General features: G+C 34.9%; 1 protein-coding gene across 6 annotated transcripts in view; it reads left to right on the top strand.

Moving 5' to 3' along the window:
- LOC136031642 (mitochondrial tRNA-specific 2-thiouridylase 1-like) overlaps nucleotides 1-16,142 on the top strand; it is a 165,159-nt gene that overhangs the window by 131,486 nt on the left and 17,531 nt on the right. For 5 of the 6 annotated variants that reach the window (XM_065711307.1, XM_065711290.1, XM_065711325.1 and 2 more), the window contains one exon: nucleotides 15,041-15,311. In XM_065711307.1, coding sequence (XP_065567379.1) covers nucleotides 15,041-15,311 — 271 coding nt within the window. Of the gene's footprint in view, nucleotides 1-8,125; nucleotides 8,478-15,040; nucleotides 15,312-16,142 lie in introns of those variants that run through there. The other variant, XM_065711332.1, reaches the window with a different exon arrangement.

Raw genomic sequence — 16,142 nt, 5'->3', positions numbered from 1 at the left:
GAAGGATCTTGTGTCTCAGATGCTCCGTTTTCAATTCGAATCGGATCCTAAGACATAGAGGGTTGGAGGGGGAAACAGAAATCTTGGAAACCGGTAATCTTGGAAAACGCATAGAGTGGAGAGATCAGGATGAAACTTAATGGGAAGAATAAGCACAAGTCATAGATACGAGATTGACATAATTGGTACGAATCCGTTCTCTTTGGGGGAGCTGGGGGTTGTTAATTTAGAAAAATTAGAAAAATTGAGGTATTTTTAACTTAAGAATCGGTGACTGGATCTTAATGAAATTTGACAATTAGATGGAAATCATGTCTCAGTCAGAGCTCTTTTTTCAAATCCCGATCAGATATGTTGACATTGAGGGGAGTTGGAGGGGAAAACCGGAAATCTTGGAAAACGCTTATAAATGTCGTAGATACTTAATTGACGTAACCGGACTGGATCCGCTCTCTTTGGGGGAGTTAGATGGTGAGGTTCAGTGCTTTGGCGAGTTTAATGCTTCTGGAACTGCTAGGACGATGAAAATCGGTAGGCGTGTCAGGGACCTGTACAAATTGACTTGATAAAGTTGTTTTCCCCGATTCCACCATCTGGGGGGCTGAAGAGAGAGGAAAAATTAGAAAAATTGATGTATTTTTAACTTACGAGTGGGTTATCGGATATTAATGAATTTTGATATTTAGAAGGACCTCGTGACTCAGAGCTCTTATTTCAATCCCGACCGGCAAATCCCAGCCTCCGATTTTCCTTTTAAAGCAATCTATTGATTCTTAAAATTTTGCTAGAGCTCATACTATATGAGCTCTTGGCTCTTGGCTCTTCTTGACCTCGTCACTAGTGCCATATGAGCTCTTAGCTCTTGTTTTTCTTCAGTGAAAACTTTTTACTGAAAATCTAAAAACTCAAACTTTTTAGATTTTCATTGCTAAGCCTCACCGAAACCAATTACGATCCTCCCGTTTTCCCTTAATTGCAGCTGAATTATTCTCAAGCTTAGCTTTATTTAGATCATAATTAATACTAAATAAAAAACAAGTTTTTTTTAGCTGAAAGTAAGGAGCGACATTAAAACTTAAACGAACAGAAATTACTCCATATACGAAAGGGGCTTTTCCTCCGCAACGCCCCACTCTTTATGCTAAAGTTTGACTCTTTCTCTTAACTCTACTTTTTAAAACAGTAAAAAACTTTAGCGTAAAGAATGGGGTGCTGAGGAGGTAAAGCCTCTTTCACATACGGAGTAATTTCTGTTCGTTTTAAGTTTTAATGTCGCTCCTTACTTTCAGTTAAATAAAATAGCTTGTTTTTTTTTATTTAATTCCTGAACGTTTTGAGTTAATGCATGTTTTGATTTTGGCTCTCCGCAAATAGATAATTAAAACGAAATTTGTATATTAATTTCTTTTGGCTAAATGGCTTTCTCATAGTTTTAATCGGAAGGTTTTGAAAAAAAGGAGCGTGGGAGAAGGCCTAGGTGCCCTCCAATTTTTTTGGTTACTGAAAAAGGGCACTAGAAGTTTCAATTTCCGTTAGAATGAGCCCTCTCGCGACACTATAGGATCACTGAGTCGATACGATCACCCCTGGGTAAAAAACTAAAAAAAAAACAAACAAAAAAACAAATAAACACGCATCCGTGATCTGTCTTCTGGCAAAAAATGCGAAATTCCAAATTTTTGTAGATAGGAGCTTGAAACTTCTACAATAGGGTTCTCTGATACGCTGAATCTGATGATGTGATTTTCGTTAAGATTGTATTACTTTTAGGGGTTGTTGCCTATTTTCTAAAATGAGGCGTAACTTTTGCGAGTAAGACTAAATTTAAATGAAACTTATATATTTAAAATCAGCGATAAAATACGATTCTTTTGATTCAACTTTTGGTATCAAAATTCCGTTTTTTAGAGTTTCGGTTACTATTGAGCCGGGTCGCTCCTTACTACAGTTACAATGTCTTTTCATATAAGTTTTAAAATTTCTCCATTCGAATTTTTTTTTTATTCAATGCTCTTCCGTTTTAATATTGTCCACTCTTCACCCTAAGCTTTAACTTATACGTTAAAATGCTTCTAAAGTAGCGATCATCCATTAGAAGTGCAGCCACTAAAATGTTTCTTCGAGTGGTTTGGAATACCCAAAAAATATTCATTCTGGTAATAATTTTAAACTTTGCTATCCCATTTATGTAGGTGCAAGTTTAACCATCCGAATATAACCCTTTTTTTCTGGACATATGATATAAGCGCAATAGTAGCGGAGGTTTATTTCCTCTGCTATCATTGCCTACTATCATGAATTGATGTTAGTGGGTGAATATCTTCTTCAATTAAATGTGAAGGACTTCTACTGAAGCTTTGGAAATTCAGGCCTAAACGTTCACTCTTTGAGGTTTCAGGTATCTCCTTCTCCCTCACTACGATCTACTGGACTCATCCTCGATTATTTGCGTGTAATTATGTAGCAATGCGTAGCTGTGAGCATTAATTTATAAACAGTATGTAATAACCATCGGATTTATGTTAATTACATATACTTAAAGAAAAATGCACCACCACGCGGCAGTATGGCCTCTGAAAAGGGGAAACTATTTAATAAGTTCTACGATGGTTTAAATCGGTTATCAGTTGTACAATTTTCATTCAATAGCATTTTGGCTATCTTCTATCCCAAAATTCGGTCTTAGTACCACAAAATAGCAGACACAGAATTGTCACTTTGCTTTGGCACAATTTTTTTAGAAGGAGTTGTCGTAGAAACTTGGATGGAGCTCATTCGATTGGAAAATGAAAGCTCTAGTGCCCTTTTTAAGAATCGAAAGTGATTGGGGGGCATTCAGCCCCCTCCCACATCGAACAACTCCCCACAAAAACACCAAATCATAATTTTGATATAGCTATTTTGTTCAGCACAATTGAAAGGCCCAGCAACTATTTCTTTGTGTATGTCCCCCCCCCCCACAACCCTCGGGGCAGAGGTGAAAGATACGCATTTCGTCCACCGTTTCCGTATAGTAGTTGCTATTAGGAGAGAGGTGGGTATGTTTGACCTTTAGTGTCTAAAACGAAGAAGGACATTCAGATGAACCTTTCAGAGAATGTTGAAGGGAGCGTTGAACTAAATAGGAAAACTTTATGTGAATACAGGTTGTCAAAAGGGCGTAACTCAGAAAATACTTAGTGTATTAATTTGGAACTTTCAAGAAATAATTAAGGGAATGATCAATTGACCAAAAAGGCAATATTTGCACGCTACTACTACTACTACTATTACTACAACAACTACTGCTGCTACTACCACTAATACTACTACTAGCATTACAACTATTGCTTCTGTAGTGAGTACCACCAAGGCTGAACATATTGAAGCGAAAATTTGTGGAAGTGTTGAGGGGAAAGTTGTATTAAATAAAAAAAATATCATGTGCATACAGAAGGGCATTTCAGTAATATCTTCGGAATGGCTCACCGTATCAAGTTGAAACTCCCAGGGCATCAGCAGGGTGATGTTTGATTGACGGAAAGGCAACATGTGCAGGCTACTACAGCTATTAATACTGCTGTTGCAACTGTTACTATTACTATTCATACAGCACTACTGCTGGTACCACTGCTTCTACCACCGCTACCCCTTTTGCTATGATACCAGTACCATTAAGGCTAACGGTAAAAAGGGTAAAATTTGAGAGAATATTGAGGGGAAATTTGAACTAAATCAAAACGTACTAAATGCATCCAGATTCTTGAAAGAGCGTAACAAAGAATGGATTAGGATATTAAGTGGGAAGATCAATTGACCAAAAAAACATATGTGCCTGTTCCTAGTACTGCTACTAATATCACTGCTAGTACTACTGCTACCACTGCTGCTATTCCAATCACTACTTCTGTTGCAACTACTGCTAAGATTTAGAATATTGAAATGAAAACTTCAGGAAGTGTTGAGTGGGAAGTTGAACTAAATTAGAACGTACTGTGGACATACAGGTTACCCAAAGGGCATATCACCAACATCAGAGCAATGGCCAATTGTATTAATGTGAAACTTCCAAGACCTGACGAGGGGATGTTCAACTGACAAAAGGCAATACACTACTGCTGCCGCCAGTACTAGTGCTACTACTGTTAATACTAATAACATTCCTACAACTAGTACTACTAGGACTCTCACTAATACTGCTCTGTTCACTATTGCAACTTTTTCTAATGGAATGAAGGTGAAATTTTCAGGAAACATTCACAGGAGAAGTTACATGGGACTTGATCACGATATTCCGTCTGCAAGCAGGTTTTGAAAACGGCGTAGTAGTGGTATCTTAGGAATGGCTTACTGTGTGAAATTGAAACTTACAGCTATTGAGGTGAAGCTTTCAAGGAATGTTGAAGCGGACTTAGAACTAAATCAAAACGGACCATGAACATATAGGTTGTAAAAAGTGTGTTACAGCAATATTTCGGGAACGGCTTACGTTACAAAGTTGGAACTTTCAGGGTATGTTTTGGCAGATATTGACCTAACCAAAATGCACTATGTGTAATAATATTACTGCTACAATTTGAATAACTAGTTAGGATAATATTATTAAAGTGATTTTTTTAGGGAATGCTTAGGGGGACTTTCAATTAGATGAAAGATAACATCATTTTCAATTGGCCATATAAGGAATATCATAAGCAGCACAGCGTTATCAATTTTTTCAGGAGCTCTTTGGATTGTTAATTAAAAGCTCTAGTGCCCTTTTTAAGAGTTAAAAGTGATTGAAAGGTAAGCAGCCCCCTTTCAACCCAATTACTTTTCCAAATAAATCCAATCAAAATTTTAAAGTAATCACTTTGTTCAGCATAGTTGAAATATCCGGTAAAAGTATCTCTGAGGATGTTGCGGATGAGCCTGAGGATGAGCCCTCAGAGTAAGTGTTGTAAGTTATGCAATTTATCAATTGCTTATACATAGGATTTGTTATTGGGAAAGAGGGCATATTTGACATTTGGTGGTCAAAAAGACCAAGTGCCTTCAAGTGAAGCTTTCAGAGAATGTTGAGGGGAGTGTTTAATAAATCAAAAAATGTTATGTGCCTACAGGTTGTCAAAAGGGATAAACTCAGGAATGACTCAGGGTATTAAATTAGAATCTTAAGGGGATGATAAGGGGGATGGTAAATTGATCAAAGGAATGTCAAGGGGGATTTTGAACTAATCGAAAGGCACTATATGCATAGTGCCACTATTACAACTGTTACGACTGCTACTGCTTCTACTGAGGCCAAGAGTACTAAAGTGAAGCTTTCAGGGAACCTTTAGGATGTTATATAAGTAAAGCAAAACATTCTGGGTGCATTCAGTTTGCCAAAAGGGTATATGAGCGATTTCAGGGTGTGTAGAGAGGGACACTGAACTAGCCAAAAGACACTCTGTGCTTACTGCTGCTACTGCTATTGCTGCTATTATTAATATTATTACTGCGACAACTACTACTGGGGTCAAGTGTAGGAATTTGAAACTTTCAGGGAATGTTAAGGGGATCTTTATAACTAAACAAAATATATCCTCTACAAGTATTTTGTCAAAACGGCGTATCAGGCGTATCCCAGGAATAGTCTAGGGTATTAAGGTGAAACTTTCATGACATGTTAAGGGGAAATTGAACCAGGAAGAATAAAAATGTGCATGCTGCTTAAATTGCTAACACTACTACTGCTACTACAACTACTGATACTACTGCTAGGACTAATAGTACTAAAACTATTGCTACGATGGCTACTACTAGTGCTACTGAAGCTAAGGGTATTACAGGGAAACTTTCAGGAAGTGTTGAAGAAGATTGGGAACTGAATTGAAATACGCTATGAGGATGCAGCTTATGAAAAGGTCGTAATACCTATATCTCATGAACAGCTTAGAGTATTAGGTTGAAACTTTCAATGCATGTTAATGGTGATGTTGTACCAACCAAAAACTTATTTTTGGTAAATTTTTATTCTCACAGGCTGGATGCGGTTACCTACGCTAAAAAGAACTAGTAGCAAAGAAGTAAATAAGTCCTGTGACTACTAGGGCGTATAAAGAGAGTGTTATTTTTACTTTTTTTTTAATTACTTGCCCAGGTTCCATCTCTTTTGTTTCAAAATGAAAGAAAAATTGATTCTGAAATATCACGTCTGTTGCGTACATACCTCGTATAATGGAGAAATCAAATTTTTCAGGAGACAATAAAAACTGATTTGATGGTGCAAATTTTTAAGGAAAACAGCAAATAATTCCATATGACTCAGAATTTCTTATTTTTTATACTAGATCAGAGATATTATAAGGTGTAATTTATATCTCTGATATAAAATTATCAGAGATATTACGAGGTGTGTTTTTCTTTTTTTGCCATGTAACTATTATAGATGGAATTTTCGTTGTCAACAGACGACACAGCATAAAAAATTGAATCAGATGCATATGAAAAAACATCCTCGGTAAAAATCGATTGTACAAGGTATGCACGTAGCAGCCGCGATATCAAAGTTTACGTGAGGCTAAAGAGACAAAAAGTTTAGCGTGTATAGACATTGGAAAAGTCTGAAGTGTTTTTAGACAGTAGAAAACATCTTTTTTAACGTTGATTCTAAATTTATGTAATTTTTTAGGGTTTGGGTCAACTACTGAAAAGTAATATCCTTAATGAATATTTTTGAGGAAACCTTTCTTTCCAAATATATTTTCTAATATAAACTGTTTCTAATTGATAATTCGTCCACAACCAGAAACAAAATTAGATCTCAGCTTACTTATTTTCAGAGTTTAGAATTTTGATTGTTTTTAAGATTATTTTATGTGAAATATTAAATTTATCTTTGAAGATTTTATGGCAAAAAATGTATTTGAACAGATTGTTGGACACTCGAATACGGTGCATGATAGATTAGGCTCTGATTTTTTTCGCCCCATGTTTTGCGCTGTTGAGAAATAACTCCCCTCTACTCAAAACTTTGATTTTGCGTATACACATCTTACACTAATAACAATAATAAAACCGCATTCTGCACATTCAGATCTAACAATTTCTAAACTAGCTATGAATTGGCTTTAGATACCTTAAAAGGCATTTTATTGTTTTAATAAAAAATTACAGACGTTCACTTGTTTAAAGGCTCCATATAAACCAAACGAACCCTGTACATTACTTTTTGACCATCTGTTAGGAAAAGACAATTTCTGAAAAATATTTGTAATGCAGCTTTTTTTTTAGAGGTAATATAAAACACAGTAAACTTCACATATTTGGAATCAATATCTAATAAAAAAATTCGTCTTTCAAAAAGTTAAAATTCCAAAGAAAGAATTTTTTTAGCGAAAGTTTCAAATATAAAGCCAAAGGCTTATTCTCTTTACCAAAAGAAGATATTTTAACTTTCTTTCTTCATTCTAGGCCAAAAGAGATGGATTAAAATCCAGATGGCAAATATTTTCCCATAAACAACGGTTTTTATCTTACTAAATCCTAGTATACTTTTGTAATTCTTTTTCGTTACTTACTTTTTAATAAGTTTCTTTTAGTTGTAAATTAGCTAGTTACTTTTGTAATTTTTAATTTACTACGGTTATTCTCATTGATTTTCTTATAAGTAATTTGCTTGAGGTTTTTCTAAAATAGCCAGGTTTCCCTCTTTTTAAATGTTATTGACAATTTTCAGTATTTTATCTGTGATTTTGCAACTACTATAATTCAAAAGTTCATTTGCCAAACTATCAGCACCTATGGAATTATTCTCCTCTAAGTCCTTTTAACACCATCTCCAATAGTGAAGTAAGCAAATAGTGACCTTTATCATTGGGAAACAAAGCCTAAAGTTGAAGTAAAAATTGTAAAATATTGAGGGTTACAGATTTGTTGAATTTCTTCTAAAATCTTCAAATCCTTTTAATGTCCCAATTTTTTTGTCATATAAATCCCAGGCATCAACTAATATTTATAAATTTTCATCAATTCAAGAAAATTTATTATTAACATTGTTTTAACATTCAATGCTAACAAAATTATAAAGGGATCTGTAATAAATAAGGAATATAAAATAATCAAATTGACTATTAAGCATGAATTAATCAACCACCTCATCACTTCTCACTTTTTTTTTCAGGCAACAGTTATGTTGACAAGTCGACCATTACCTAGTGACGATGAAGTTATCAGCCTCGTTTCCATAAGAGTATCGATTCGAGGCTTCAGTGATACACAACTAACACAGTTTGTTCACAGCTTCTTTAAAGGTGATAGAGAGTCTGCAAATGAACTTCTTCAGCTTATATTGAATAAAAATGGCCCATATCGACCTCTAGCGTCATGTCCATTAGCATGCTTGTCAATCTGTGTACTGTTTCAAGATGACGATGGAAAGCTCCCTTCAAAAGTAACTGAAATTCACACGAATTTGGTGAAGTGGCTGATTGGCCGTTCACTTTCCAAAAAATCAAGAAAATCATTTAAAAACAGTAAGTTACCTGACAAATACGATAAAATATTGAAGGAATTTGGAGAGCTCTGTGTAGCCAAGCTGAAAAATAAATCAGTTGAATTCAGTAAAGATGAAATCACAAAAAAAGTTAAAGATCCAGCAATTTTTGACGTGGGAATATTAATTAACACTAACACTAGCTTGACAAGGCAGAGAATACAGAAAAACGGATGTCTGCTACTAATACACTTAAATAAAAAAAACTAGTTTTTTTAACTGAAAGTAAGGAGCGACATTAAAACTTAAAATGAACAGAAATTACTTCGTATATGAAATGGGTTGTCCCCACCGCAGTCTCACGCTCTTTACGCTAAATTTTTTAGTTGTAAAGAGCGAGGGACTGCGGAGGGGACAACCCATTTCATATACGAAGTAATTTCTGTTCGTTTTAAGTTTTAATGTCGCTCCTTACTTTCAGTTAAAAAAACTAGTTTTTTTTATTTAATTTCTGAATGTTTTTGAATTAATGCATGTTTGATTTTGGCTCTCCGCACATAAATTATTGAAATTAAATTAGTATATTAATTTTTTTTTGGCTAAATGGCTTTCTCTTAGTTTTGATCAGACGATTTTGAGAAATAAGGGGTGGGGAAGGAGGCCTAGCTGCCCTCCAATTTTTCGGTTACTTAAAAAGGCTACTAGAACTTTTAATTTTCAACGAACGTTTTTATTAGTAAAAAATATACGTAACTTAAGAATTAACTTACGTAACAAACTTTTATATTCTTATATTTTTATTATGTGTACGAGGGGGTTTGTATCCTCGTTAATACCTCGCTCTTTACACTAAATCGTAAGTTTTGTCCCAATTCTTTAAGAATGACCCCTGAATCAAAAAGGCCGTAGAATAAATAGTTGAAATTACTAAAAATATTTTAGCATAAAGAGCGAGGAATTTATCTCCTCCTAAATACCTCGCTCTTTATGCTAAAGTATTTTTAGAACCCCTCATATGCGTAATAATCTCTGTTCGTTTTAAATTTCAATGCTATTCCTAACTTTCATTTGAAAAAACGTTTTCATGTTTATTTTTTCATTGTTTTTTTTTTATAGTAATGCTAGAAAATCCTGCGCCCTTTTCATTGAATTTTTCTTCCCCCATGACATATTCCTCAAAGGAAAGATCCTCCCACAAAGCCCTCTCCCACCAACCTCACCCCCCAAACCAAAAAATCCCCATGAAAACGTCTTTACACTTCCCAATAACCATTACTATATGTAAACACTGGTCAAAGTTTGTAACTTGCAGCCCCTCCCCCAGGAATTGTGGGGGAGTAAGTCATTCCCAAAGACATAGTTATTATGGTTTTCGACTATGCGGAACAAAATGGCTATCTTAAAATTTTAATCTGTTGACTTTTGGAAAAAATTAGCGTGGGAGGGGGCCTATTTGCCCTCCAATTTTTTTGGTCACTTAAAAAGGGCACTAGAATTTTTCATTTCCGTAAGAATGAGCCCTCTTGCGACACTCTAAGACCACCTGGTCGATACAATGACCCCTGGGGAAAAGAAAAAAAAAAACAACAAACAAACAAACAAATAAACACGCACCCGTGATTTGTCTTCTGGCAAAAAATATGAAATTCCACATTTTTTTAGATAGGAGCTTGAAACTTTTACTATAGAGTTCTCTGATATGCCGAATGCGATAGTGTGATTTTCGTTAAGATTCTATGACTTTTAGGGGATGTTTCCCCCTTTTTTCCAAAATAGGGCAAATTTTCTCAGGCTCGTAACTTTTGATGACAAAGACTAAATTAATTGAAACTTATATATTTAGAATCAGCGTGAAAATTCGATTCTTTTGATGCTATAGAGTTCTCTGATATGCCGAATGCGATAGTGTGATTTTCGTTAAGATTCTATGACTTTTAGGGGATGTTTCCACCTTTTTTTCCAAAATAGGGCAAATTTTCTCAGGCTCGTAACTTTTGATGACAAAGACTAAATTAATTGAAACTTATATATTTAGGATCAGCATGAAAATTCGATTCTTTTGATGTATCTTTTAGCATCAAAATTCCGTTTTTTAGAGTTCCGTTTACTATTGAGCCGGGTCGCCCCTTACTACAGTTCTTTACCACGAACTGTTTGAAAAGAAAATAATTCGGTGTTTCGGGGCTTCTGACATTATTACTCCTTTGCGGAAGTTAGGCTCAAAATTGAAAAAAGATTATATTTTTTCTCTGGGCCCCTTCCACCTCTTAGTTCGTTTATTTTCCCGTTAGTTTTCACCTGTTTTCGCTTTATAGTTGTGTTATCTCTTAGCAGTTCTTTCGTTAGTTGATTTATGGTTGTGGTATATATGTTTTATCGCTCGTATAGTTGTGTTATTTTCAAATTATACTCCATAATAGAGAGGCTCCGAAAACCCAGCATTGTATATTAAGCTCTGAATTTGACGTTTTTTTCTAACGTGACCAGATTCGTCCTGCGCCCTTTTCATTTAATTTTTTCCCCCATGGCATATTTCTCCAAGGAAAGATCCTCCCACATAGCCCCCTCCCTCAACCCTACCCCCAAAACCAAAAACATCCCCCTGAAAACGTCTGTACACTTCCCAATAACCATTATTATATGTAAACACTGGTTGAAGTTTGTAACTTGCAGCCCCTCCCCCAGGAACTGTGGGGGAGTAAGTCATCCCCAAATACATAGTTATTATGATTTTCGACTATGCTGAACAAAATAGCAATCTCAAAATTTTGATCCGGTGACTTTTGGGAAAAAAATGAGCGTGGGAGGGGGCCTAGATGCCCTCCAATTTTTTTGGTCACTTAAAAAGGGCACTAGAACTTTTTATTTCCGTTAGAATGAGTCCTCTTGCGACATTCTAGGACCACTTGGTCGATACGATGACCCCTGGGAAAAAAAAAAAAACAAACAAATAAACACGCACCCGTGATTTGTCTTCTGGCAAAAAATGCAAAATTCCACATTTTTGTAGATAGGAGCTTGAAACTTCTACAGTAGGGTTCTCTGATACGCTGAATCTGATGGTGTCATTTTCGTTAAGATCCTACGACTTTTAGGGGGTGTTTCCCCCTATTTTCCTAAATAAGGCAAATTTTCTCAGGCTCGTAACTTTTGATGGGTAAGACTAAACTTGATGAAACTTATATATTTAAAATCAGCATTAAAATGCCATTCTTTTGATGTAGCTATTGATATCAAAATCCAATTTTTTAGAGTTTTGGTTACTATTGAGCCGGATCGCTCCTTACTACAGTTCGTTACCACGAACTGTTTGATAATTCATTTATAGAATACTTTGCTGCATACTACTTACGGTACATCATCGATGATTTAGAACGCCTAGAGCAGAATCTGCTCTCCCTCCTTGATGCAAAAGAGAATCCATTGAGTTTCTTTTAAAATTTCTAATGGGTCTCCTTGGAGACAAAGCACATGTTGTGATTGATCTGCTTCATTCATTTGACTTGCCAGAGATGACTCTTTTTGATCTTTTGCGGGAAGCCGGTGCTACTTGATTGAATATTCGAGCTATATCCAGCTTGTTTGATCAAGATTTTGTAACTGTACGAACTACAACTACTGAACTTGAAGGCTGGTCGCATATCCTCTCAGATCCTGCGTGCATTGTAAAGTGTTTAAGACTTCAACGTCTGACTAAGGATGTTGACAGTGAAGCCATGAAGTTATTTTTCGATCATTTGTATATGAATCAAAGTGTGACAGAGTTTTCCTATCAGTCATCTTACGGTTTAGTGTTAGACCCCTCTGATATGGAAGTATTGTCCGAAAAGATGGAGAAGAATGTTAATAAGCCGAATTTACAGGTGAAGTATACAATATATTAATGTGTCAAAAGTTCTTTAAATTTTTTTTTGTTGAACGTAATATCATTTATTTATGCAGTTGATATTTTAATTACTAATGTGGACACTGAACTCTTTGACAGAAGGTGGGTCCAGCACTAACCCACCAGAGGTGAACTCCTCCAAAGCTATGCAAGATCCTCCTCTTCCAGCCTAATCAATATATATAAAACAAGTTTCTCGCAGCTTTCACTCTAAACCTATGGATCTATTTCGCCACAATCCCTCACTAGTCTATAAAACTTTGGGTAAAACGTTGATATCTTCTACTTTGTGTAATAGATCGTTTAAAAAAAATTTCTCAAATTGAGTAAAGGATATTGTTAAATGATTAATGCCAATTTTGATTTACTTTCAGTTTTTCTTTTGAGGGGGGATGAGATACAAAAAAGTAATTTTCACGTCACAAATGTTATACCAGGGTTCTCTGAGCCAATCACGGGGATATAGTATATCCTACCCTGTCCCTGTGCATCTTCATTACCATTTTATCTTCTATGAAATTATTTGAGAGATTCCAATCCTTGGTTAGGATTTTCTTTTTACAGGTTTATTTCTTCAAGTCTTAAAGGCTACTTGCAAAATTAAGCCATAAATAAAACTTATAGACAATCGTATATTCTAAATAACTCTCGTAATCTAGTCTCTACCGTCATGATGTATAATAGGTCAAACCTTGAGTTTTAATATAATTCTGGAAACGTCTAATTGACTTTAACCTGTGACATATCCTTAAGCGAATGATATATATTTTTTTTTTTTTAATTGCTATTACAAAAAATTTGGTATTACAAAAGGATGTAGCCTAACATCTTTTTTTTGGATTAAAGAAACAATTTTTTTTTCAAATATACAGAAGGTATTTATTTCAATTGTTTCAATTATTGCCTTAAATGTGTTTCATCAATGGCGAAACTATTTTGTGAGGAAAGGAGAAAAATTGATAAAATTAAAAGCAAGGCAGTCTCTGTAGTTTTATGAACCTCCTGAATAAAACTAGGGAATCTAAATAACAGTAGGCCTATAGTTGAATGATGGGTCATAAAAACTATACAGGCTCTAATTGGCCATTAGGCAAAATTTCTAATCAAAGCTAATTACTAGTTTTTCCATGTTACTTTGAAATGAATGTAAAAGCAGAAGAAAAGAAAATAGGAGAGAAATGTTTGTGGTTTTGAAATACAATTACTCTTAATTTAGAAGCGAGATTTATTACGGTCGCATAAAAATTCTTTATTTCATTATAAAGACCAAATAAAATTTTAATCTTTAATTTCATAACTTTTTAAAGCGCTAGGTAAAAATAAAGTTATTGAAAATACCTACACTCTCTAATACAGTGATATCCAAGTTTTGTTTTTATTATTTATATTTTTGTATGCTTTTATCGTCTTTTTGGAATTTGTTCAGTTTGCTCAATTTTTCAAAACGTGTTTGGCCTATGATGCAATAAATCAATTTGTGTAAAAACAAAGTTTTCGGTGTCCACAGGTGACGTAACAGAAGAAATAAACTTATCAGGAGATTAATTTTTTCCCTATTGTTTAGTAGCCTATCAGTAAAAAATATTGCTTGACATTTGTTATAGTGATATAAGAATAATGGAAATACAATATTTTAAATCTTATCAAGGTTTATATTATCCGTATATCCACTCCAGAAGGCTTTTCTTTTCCACAAAGAGGGAATGCTCCATAGCAGTAGCAATTATTACTACTCGCAACTGTACTTAGGGATTCTAATAAAATTTTGCAGTTAAACAAGTATCGTATTTAAAGAAAAAAATAATTTTTAAATCACAAAATCCATCAGCTTTTCCCATGGATCCAAAAAGTCCTACAGAAAACAAAGAAGCTTTAGTGAAACCACCTTTAAAAGCAGGGGCATAACTCGAGAAAATTTATTTGGGGGGGGGCAAGAGGGCCCATATTCAGATAGTCGATTGGCTTGGAATTTGCAATAATTTCTCTTTCCAAATTATTGGGGGGGGGGGGGGCAACTACGCCCCTCGTTTTTAGACATGTAAAAATTTTACAGGATTAGGTTATTTGTTTGATTAGTTGCTATGCTAAAAATGTAAACAGCAAAGTAGACTCTTTTAGGAAGTCAAAAGTATTGGAATAAGGACTAGCTGCTATGTTCACTTACAAATATCTGAATGAGTTGTCCCCTTCACCCTTTTCGGATTATTCTAAATTAAATAGTTCGGTGCACAGCCGTTTTGCTAGAAATGCAACTCACTTGATTACGAGAGATAGGAGGAGTAGCAGGACAGGTCGTAACATTGAATAAGTGAGGCGGGGTGTGCGATTTTCTCCCAGATGGTGGTAGGGAGGCAGAGCACTAGTACTTCTTAAAAAATATTAAAATTATGTTGTTTCAAGAGGGAGCCATAGTTTAGAGATGAAAATTAATTTATTTTATTTACTTATTTTTTTTTATTTAGATGTTATTGGGTGTGTCCATTCTTTAAAGTGAGTTTTATTATTACAGTTGTTACTAATGGCTGTTCATGATCTGGATTTTTTTTTCTTTTGTTTCTTGACAAGTTTGTTCATGTCTTGATTTTTTTTACTGCTTCTTTTTATTACTTTCTTCTCAGTATTACTAACTTCAAGGTTATGTGTGTGTTACAATTGTAATTTTTGTTTTTTCCTCATTTAATCTCTAAATTAACCTCATCTAATCTTTTCTCTTTCAGACTTTCACGATAAGAATAAATGGTGACAACACTTCTCATTCGATTGTCCGTGCCTTATCGCAGTCACTTCGATCACTTTCACCAACATCATCATTGTCAACGCTCATTTTTCATATTGATTTGGAAACTAGAGAATTGGATATTTTGTGTCAAGCATTGAACTTTTGTTGTCACATAACCAAGCTTCACCTTTCTAAGTTAAGCTTTGGTCCTGCCGGCTATGAATCGTTCTCCAGAGTTGTTAAGTACGGAAAGTTAGAAAGCTTAAAATGTAGGCTGATTTTCGGTTTTCACTGTGATTCTTTCTTTGTTTTTTTTTTTTTTTACTGCTAGGGAAGCGAAATGAAGCAATTTAAAAGATTTTTCCGATTGAGGACGAATTACTCAAAAAAGACTCGCATTATGCGTTGTTGTAACGCAGTGAAAAATCTTGTATTATACTTTTTACGCCCACAAACCTACAGGCTACATATGGCCTGTTTCCACTGTCCAAATTATTGCAAAAGATTGTCACCAACAAGAACGTATTTTCTGCGGAAACTTCTTTAACTAACAAAATAAACTGCTAGCAATGTACAGGAATATATAACTTGGGCAGAAACTTTAAAAACGGAGCCTTCAAGTGTAAACGAAAATATAAAATTTCAAACCTCAAAATTTCCAACACAGACCTTGAAACTCAATGGATGTAAACTGTTATTTAGTATATTTCCCCTCCCCAGAAAATTCCTCCACGAAAATTCTCCTCTGGAAAAGTTATCCTTCGCAGACGATTTCCTCTACCCGGAAAATCTTCAGTTTGCGGAAAATACCCCCACCAATTCTCCGCCTGAGATTATTTTTGTTGTTTTCCTTGAAAAAGAGCAACGAAATCCCCCTCGATATTAAAATATATTCCCCCACATTTTCACAAACTAATGCACCAGGCTACCCCCTCCTCTCATATGTATCTGAAGGATCTCTATCAAAAGTAAATATCCAGTTCAAAAATAGATTTTTTCAGACATTCTCCTCCACATTACTACTAACAGAAAGATCCACTGAGTCGCCGCGCTAATACGACTATACACTTCTTGGAACAGATTTATGGAGGTTCAATTCA

The sequence above is a fragment of the Artemia franciscana genome, chromosome 1 (genome assembly GCF_032884065.1).
Source record: "Artemia franciscana chromosome 1, ASM3288406v1, whole genome shotgun sequence".
NCBI classification, from domain to species: domain Eukaryota; kingdom Metazoa; phylum Arthropoda; class Branchiopoda; order Anostraca; family Artemiidae; genus Artemia; species Artemia franciscana.
The sequence above is the reverse complement of the archived record's forward strand: the minus strand, read 5'-3'. Positions and strand labels throughout refer to the sequence as shown.